The sequence below is a fragment of the Empidonax traillii genome, unplaced genomic scaffold (assembly GCF_003031625.1).
Source record: "Empidonax traillii isolate 1590-97213 ecotype Southwest subspecies unplaced genomic scaffold, ASM303162v1 scaffold237:size1322474, whole genome shotgun sequence".
Taxonomy (NCBI): Eukaryota; Metazoa; Chordata; class Aves; order Passeriformes; family Tyrannidae; genus Empidonax; species Empidonax traillii.
Window position 1 is genome coordinate 1,253,006 of NW_020955430.1, and position 8,473 is coordinate 1,261,478.

General features: G+C 41.7%; 1 protein-coding gene across 4 annotated transcripts in view; it reads right to left on the reverse strand.

The window, feature by feature from the left end:
- COL4A5 (collagen type IV alpha 5 chain) overlaps positions 1-8,473 on the reverse strand; it is a 75,103-nt gene that overhangs the window by 43,506 nt on the left and 23,124 nt on the right. For all 4 annotated transcript variants that reach the window (XM_027888411.1, XM_027888412.1, XM_027888413.1 and 1 more), the window contains exons 3-7: positions 3,276-3,365; positions 1,995-2,039; positions 1,210-1,254; positions 1,038-1,100; positions 291-344 (exon numbers count right to left, since the gene is read on the reverse strand). In XM_027888411.1, coding sequence (XP_027744212.1) covers positions 291-344; positions 1,038-1,100; positions 1,210-1,254; positions 1,995-2,039; positions 3,276-3,365 — 297 coding nt within the window. The remainder of the gene's footprint in view (positions 1-290; positions 345-1,037; positions 1,101-1,209; positions 1,255-1,994; positions 2,040-3,275; positions 3,366-8,473) is intronic.

The window sequence follows — 8,473 nt, forward strand, 5'->3', positions numbered from 1 at the left end:
ACACACATGCATGTATTTGTATTTTTCTGCAGGTGGTAAAGCATCTCAGCATGGGAGAATTCAAAGGGCTTTTTATGAGCTTTACCACAGCACACGGCAGATTCAGCTCACTTTTGTTAGACATCTAAAATACTCTGATTAACCAGAAAAAGAAAAAAAATTCTTATTTATTAAAAGAACAACTGTAGAAAGAGGACGATATTGATCTGATTTTTCACAGATCTAAGGATATTTTTCACAGATCTCATTCAGTGGATCACAGGCAGTTGATTGGGAAATCTTTTACTTACAGGAGGCCCTTGTAAACCAGGAAAACCTGGACTCCCTGGGAATCCACGCTCTCCCTTAGGGAGGAAAAAAAAAAAGATTAGCCAAAACCAAACCAAAACATAGCAAAACCAGATAAACAAATTTTGACTGAAAGGTCTAGTTTCATTGCTAGCTTTTGACTCCAGAGTAGCAAATTGTATTGGAACAAGCTGTAGAAGAAACACTTAGTTAATTCACACTACTGATTGAAACACAGATTTCTACATTCAGATATTTCCACATATTTCCAGTTCAAGTACTACACTAGACATGGCAAACACATGTAGTGCTACAGAAGATTAACTCATGGGAAAATCCAAATGTGAAGCTAAGCAACATGTTAGGATAAAGTCACTCCTTCCAACAAGGACCCTGAATCAGTATTTTCAATACAATATTATTAAAAAATAATGCTTTAAAAGTCTCGCTGTTAAGTAATGAGTTTTTCCTGGTAGCAAAAGTCTACTGTAAAGATGAGATGCAGCATCTGATCTAATTATCAGATTCTCAGTTGTAATCTCTAAAGTAAGGATTAGAACAAAGAATTTAACTACACTGGCTGCAGAGTATAAATATTGTGTCTTGGTGCTGGCAAAACCTTTGCTTTAAATACTGGACCATGTTATTATGTTGCAAATAATAAACTAAACCTGTTGGCTATAGCCAGGAGAACAAGAGCTCTTTACCCTATAATTGTTGCATTGATAAGAATTTTAAAGGTATTCCACCTTTGTTCCATTGCATCCTGGGATACCCTGAGGTCCTGGTGGCCCATCTTGTCCTGGTAATCCCTTCGAAGTGGAAAAGAGGAAAGACAAGTTAGATTGTAAGATGATGTTCTGGGCCTGAAAGACCAAAAAAACCCCCAGATTTGTATCTATAAAGATTATTCGTACTCACAGGAAGTCCTGGTGTTCCTGGAAATCCTGGAAGCCCTGGCGGTCCCTGAAGGAAATGAACCACATTGGAAACAGTTTGGTACAAATGGACGTGCGAAAGGATTTACCGGGATTTGACTACATGTAACCTATTTGTGCAAAGGTAAGCAAACAAAACCAGAAACATCTGAATCACCTGCAAAAAAAGAATGTCATGCTGACAGCCCTCGAGGTTCTTACCAATCTTTCAGGGAACTATCCACAAAAACACAATGACAGTGCAGAACCACTAAAGTAGTAGTTCACAGATGTATACATAAAATAAATGAACCCTCATGGTTTGGGAAATGGATGTGTCCCAATGAAATCAGAGGAGTATCAATTATTACCAGCTGAGGGGTCTGACAGAAAAAGCAAAGGCACAAAAATCTAGAGGACTTCCAGACAAGTCCACCTCTCCCATATGGACCTTGGATACACTGTCGCTACTTCAGAGTACATGAAAGCAAAGTTACTGGCACTTATTTGGGTCCTGCATTTGAAAACAGGTAAAGTAAGTATTTGGGCTACTCTCCCTAATGAGTTTATGAAGTCAATACAAGCAGTATGTAAGACTGCATTACTTATGAAATCTTGCGTTACTCACAAAAAGTAATACCATCTCTTCTAGCTGGTAGGTAAATTACTCTTCGGATTTAAGCTAATTTGTTCTCCTGTAAATCACTACTTCTGTGAGGACTCACTCAATGCCTGGCAGTCTCCATCCATAATTTCAATATATCACCCTAAAACTGCAGCAGTACTTACTCTGATTCCTTTGGGTCCAATAGGTCCTGGAAGACCATCGTCACCCTACAAAACAAACAAACAGAACTCCACATCCAAGTTTGCAGGCTGCCTTTCCATCAGGTTAAACTGTAAGCATGATAAAATTTCTTTCACATCTTTACAGTAAGAGGACTAAAAGTTGTCATTTCCTGAGTGAAAGGTTCAAAATTATTTTAATTTTTGTGTTGAGTGAAAAAGTATTTGTTCCAGTTGATTTACCATGACTTAGAGGAAAGGTTTTATAAAGTTCACAGCTCTCTCAGACACTTGTCAGGTGCTCTCATTGAATATCCTGCAGCGGCCTCTTGTGGGCAGAACAAGAGAACCAAGATTAAATGTGAATGATACTGCACTGGCATTAATTTGTTCTATGATAATCATAGAATCAGACTGCAGAACTTCATATCAAAATCTTAAGAAAAGACATTTATGGAATAAAAGTATAACAAAAGTTTCTAGTACAAGACTCTAGTGCCATTTCACTCCCGTTATATCAAATTAATCTCTTCTAGTGAAGACTTTATTTTTTTATCACCTGCCTATCTTTTTCTTTACTTCTTTTTGATGTGCTTCTGTTAGGTTTATATTGTGAGCACTTGCACAAGAAACTGCAGATCCTGGCTCTCCTTTTGTATATTAAGGACAAATACATTCAGAGGCTTTTTACTGCTGTGTTGCCCCACCTGAGTGTAATGATGCAATTCAGTAGTAAATAAAATGAAACCTAACCCCTCTAGGGAAAGCCAGGAGCATTCCTCAGCTCTCTGCACACACGTTCAGTGAGGCCTCCATGTGCATCACCCCACCCAAACCCAGCCCAGGAATGCCACCAGGTGCAAACAACAGTTTACCTTCGTGGTGGGAAGCCTGGAGGCAGCTGAGAGCCAGCTCAGCTCTTATCAGTGAGCTAAGCTAAGGCAGGAGCACGTTAGTGCAAGGACTACCAAACCTACATCACAGCACCTTGCTAAACCTGTTCTTTGACCTCAATCTGCAGCACCTACTGAAGGGATACAAGTGTGCAGGTAGTGCTGGCAAGCATCTGTGTAGGTGAAGAACAGAGTAGGAAAGGCAGAGTGATCTTCTTCCTCTGGTTGACCATTCAAAGCAACCAACCAAAAACCTACGTTACATCCTAACATCCAAAGATTTCAACTATTAAACTAATGATAATCAGGAGTTCTGGAATTTAGGATCAGCACTACAAGCAAGCTAACACTACCCAGCAGCTTCATGCTACTTTAGCGAATTGAGACTTACCTTCGAGCCTCTTGGACCAGGTGGTCCTTCTGGTCCTGGAAATCCAGGCAAACCTGGCTGTCCTTCCAAGCCTGGGAATCCCCTTTCACCCTGCAAAAAGAATAGGTGGTAGTGGAGGTGGAACATGACAAAAACATAAATTATGACAGATTATGATTTACCTGCAGTTTCAGAATATGCATAACTGCAAATCCACAAAACATTTACTTTTATCTCTTCTATAACACAGATTCACAAAAATCAGTAAATATTAAAGTTTTGACTGGTACAGAAAGGTTTGGAAATCTAATGTATCTATACATTATGCACATATCTATATAATGTTACACTTTTCAATTGTGTAAACAGGTATTTCCTACAGCTCTGTTACATCAATCAGTGTAGATATATATATAACTGCTTATGAAACAGGCAGTTGTTCACCACTATTCCAGGTTTGACTTGGTTGGTAGATTTGGTTCCTACCTGTAAAACCCCTCTGTTTATTTATCCCAATTGTTTTTTCACAACAACTACAGGAACCATCAAGGAAATGTTCCATCCAAACACCTTAATCACGAGGTTTTGCACATTCACTTTGAAATTAATTTGTCCTGAACTTTTACTTTCTTGCACACTTCAGCAAGAACAGGAATAGTAGCTCCCACACCTATTCTCTGGCAATCTACCAGCTCTGGCACTCTAGGAAGCCGGGAAATCCTGCCCAGCTCTCCTCAGTCAAATGGAACAACTGAACCAGCAATCTCCCATCATCACAGCAGTGAACTGAAGACTGGGTACTGCAAGCAGCCAGAAGCACAGAACTGCAGCCTTGGACACCATATGCAAAAGCCAAGATCGAGGCTTTGCTCATCTCCCATTTATTTTCCATACAGACCTGCACAACAGCAATTATGCCTTATTCTTAAATCCTAGTTTTCTCAGTGTACTGCTTAGGTACAGTCTCTGTATTCCAGTGTGGGAGGGCAGGAACTTGGAATTTGCATTCAAAACACCTACAAGGTGCTGAGATCTCACAAAAATTTTCAGAGAAAGTTAACAGGACTTCTCTTCCTGCCGCCTTTGCCAGTGCTTGCTCTACTGCTTTCACAGTAGGAACACAAGAGGAAAACCTTTGGGTGAGATTAAAGGCTGTGTGTGAGCAAGAGCTGCAAACTCACAGAGGAAACAACAAAGCTGTACTTAGTCCTACCTACACAGGGAGACTCAAAGATTCCTTGGATAGGAACGAGCAACTCATTAACTGGTCTGCTACAGTTGGTTTCCTATTAATTGAAATGTAAACATACTCCTCTTTTACTGTAGGTCACATATTGCTCTCTTATACAGGACAGACATCTTTTCTCCCCTGTGAAAATGCTGAAATTGCACTATAAATTGAGGCAATTCAAGTGCGGCAGAGTCCAGACTCTTTTCATACACCAAGTGCCAGGTTGAACTGTGGTGGTTGACCCTGGCTGGACACCACTCTATCACAACCCTCCTGGGCACAGAGGAAAGAAAACATACAAAAAAAGCTTGTAGGCCAAGATAAGGACAGGGAGAGACCACTCACTGATTACTGTCCTGCGCAAATCAAGACTTGACCCAGGGAAACTGAGCTTAATTTATTACAAATTAAATCAGAGTAGTGAGAAATAAACCCAAATCTTAAAAACACCTTCCTCCTGCCAGCCCTGCCTTCTTCCCAGGCTTCCAGTTTCTCCACCTCCTCCCCCACAACAGCACACAGGGACAGGGAATGGGGGCTGCGGTGAGTTCATCACACGTTGTCTCTGCTGCTCCTTCCTCCTTAGAGGGAGGACTCCTCACATCCTTCCTCCTCTTTAGCAGGGGGTTCCTCCCATGGCAAGCAGTGCTCCAGGAGCTCCTCCAGTGTGGGTCCTTTACACAGGCTGCAGTCCTTCAGGAACAGGATGCTCTGGTGTGGGTCCCCTAGGAGGTCACACATCCTGCCAGCAAACCTGCTCCAGTGTGGGCTCCTCTCTCCATGGTCCACATATCCTGCCAGGAGCCTCCTTCACTGTCGGCCTCTCACAGGGTCACAGCCTCCTTTGGGCATCCACCTGCTCTCACTTGGGGTCCTCCCCAGCTGCAGGTGGATCTCTGCTCCCCCATGGACCCCTGGACACAGCTGCCTCCCCAGGGGCTGCAGGGGACTCTCTGCTCTGGCACCTGGAGCATATCCTGCCCCTCCTTTGTCACCAGCTTGGGTGTCTGCAGGGCTGTTTCTCTTACCTATTCTCACTCCTCTCTCCTGACTGCTGCTGGTGTTACACAGATTTTTTTTTTTTCCACCCCCTTAAATCTGTCATCCCAGAGGCATCACCACCATTATTGCTGGGCTTGACCTTGCAGCTGGCTGGCATTGTCTCCATTGGATGGGGGGGAAGCTTCTGGCAACTTCTCACAGAAGCCACCCTTGTAGCCTCCCCCCTACCAACCCCTTCCCTTGTAAACCCAATACAAGCACTTTGCCAGAGCTGTACAGTGGGTGTGCTGCCTCATCAGAAAAGCAGCACTGAGGAGGAGTGTTACTATCTCAGGCCAGGATATGAAAGGGTTAGTGTGTCCCTGAAGGAGCGAGAATGAGGAATTCGGGAGTGCCAGATAAGGAGAGCAGAACCAGCTTTTGGAGCAAGCTCTGGCAAGAACGGTGTTTGCACACTAAGAAAACACACCTGTGTACAAGAGGCATGGCAGATGCCTCAGGTGTGAGCTGGGCTACACAGTGTCTACTAATCTCAGCCTGGTCACACTTGCCCACATTTTTGTTAGAGAAAATAACATCTCCCAATGGTTGCTAGAGCAGACCTTTAGCAGAGGGCTGGCCTTGTGTGTCATTTAAGGCTGAAGGAATTGTTCTCCAAAATGCAACTATGCCAAGGTCTCCACTCTGAACAGTCTCAGAACTGGGAATCCAAGGCCTTGAAAGAAAGAGAAAGACGAAGCCAAACAGTTAAGCAAGAGGAATACAGGAGGCAACAACTGATTTAATTAAAGTGCACTACTGAAACTAAAATGAGTATTTTCCAAGCTCAAAGTGAGCAGCAACAATGAGAGCCTTGCATGAGGAAACTGTTGCCAGGGTAACTCCTTGGAGTTTCCCCCCAAGAACCAACAGATGATTTGAGGACTCTGCTCAGGGACAGCTGAGGGACTACAACACACAATTCCCAAGGGAACTGCATTAAAACTAATTACAGTGGAAAACAGCTGCACTGTAATCGCTATTTGTGATTAAAAAACTGCTTGAAGAAAGAAATGTGGGCAAATTGGGTGGGGGGAGAAGCCAAGCTGATCCAGCTCTCTTGAATACAGATTAGGAGGGTATTTTTTAATGGTCTTCTACTTCAACAGCATATAGAAGGATTCCATAGGTGAGAACAGCTTTCAGGTGCTGCTTCTGCCTCCAGACTTCTCCTATTGCACACACTATACTGATTTCCATGAAGGTTTGTCTGCCACAAAATTTCCAGGAAAAACTGCCTGCTCGTTTCAGGAACAAACTGAAACTGAAAATAAATTTAACACATCTTCCACAAAAACTCAGTGCCAAAAATGGACATTATATCATTAAGGATATGAGATTGAAGTCCCTGGGCATTATACAATGAATTTCCTTATAAATGCAAAAACTGGCACTAGTTTTGCTTGCACAGAAACAACTGAGGAGGTCTGGATACTTTTTGTTTCAGACTAGAAGGTGCTCAGGAGAAATCAAGAGCAAAGTTGTCAACTCAGACCTCATCTTCCAGTCCTGAAAGTAAAGGACTGTTTCCATGGCAAAATAAAGATGCATCAGCGATAAAAACATCATTTCCTTGGGGAATGGGCGAGGAATCAGATTCTGATCTCACTTAGTGATAAATCCAGAGGAGCTGGCAAAGCAATTGCCCTCAATCAGTACACAGGTATGGCAAAACTGTCAGTTTGCAAGCTTGAACATGACTGTTGCTTAGGGGATATAAAGAAAAAAAATAGTTGGGAAACACCCTAAAATTATGCTTTAAGCTGCAGCACGATATAGCCAATTAAATATGGATAAAAAATTTGGCATAGTTCCCTGTACTCTAATAATAGGCCACAAGTATTTAAGAAATCAGGGATAGATGCAGTTTTAAAGCATGCTCAAGTAATTTCCATTTCTAGAATTTATTCAAAAAAATTGAGTATTTCTAAATAGACAGTGTGGGGAGAAAAACCAGGATATTTATTTACATAGATATGGTACACTAGTGGCAAAAAGACAGACTTTTAGAAAATGGAGCAAAAAAAAAAAAATGCAGGAAAGCAGTAGCTGAACAGCCTATCAATGCCTAAACACACGCAAGAACGTGGCTGGAGCATTTGGCAGGAGAGGCAGGTACTTGCTTGCTGCCCTTGCTATGAAAATAGTGAACTTCAGAAAGAGTCTAAAGACAGTTAACTAAAGGTGGCTACTTAAAACCAGATTCATGTACAAATGTCTGTAGTAATGTTAAAAGATGCATAGCATGGAAGAAGTGGTGCCATCGCCAAACATATTATTCTCTCCCTTTCTAAACAAGAAGGTGAAAATAACAGCTGCCTCAGATTATAAAACTGGCCTCAATAACAAATATATTCAAACACAAATTCTGCCTCAACTTCAAGAGCACTGACTTAACAGATTTGGAAATACAGTATGTGCTCAAGACATCATCCAAAACAAACACACCAGTCAGCCACAAACAGTAGTGTAAAGTTACAGTTTAATGCAATGAAGATACCCCCTCTGACAGGACCTGTATTCTTCAAAGGATATCAAATTTTTTTTCAGGATATCATCAGTGACTTCTTTTGCAAGATGAAACAGTTGAGGTTTAATGGCCAGTGGTCACTAGCCAGAGTTGTAAATGTTTCAGAATATAGGGCTGTATTAGTGCAATTCAGGCCAAGAGTTATTAACCACATACATCAATCATGTAATTATTCTTGATGAAGTGATTAAAATTGGAGAAATTTTAAGTATTTTTTAGGAATTTGTATACAACAGAAATAGAAAAGAAAAGCTGAGCTTGGGTCACCTCTGTACTAAATTTTACTGCGATAAAGGCAGAAGGAAATAGGGATCTTGAGAAAAAACACTGCTAATTTTCTTCTGAGACTCAGGGTTCCAAGAATATACATCCAAAGAGACCAAGAGCATGTTATTCTTCCCCTGTAAGGGGTATGGA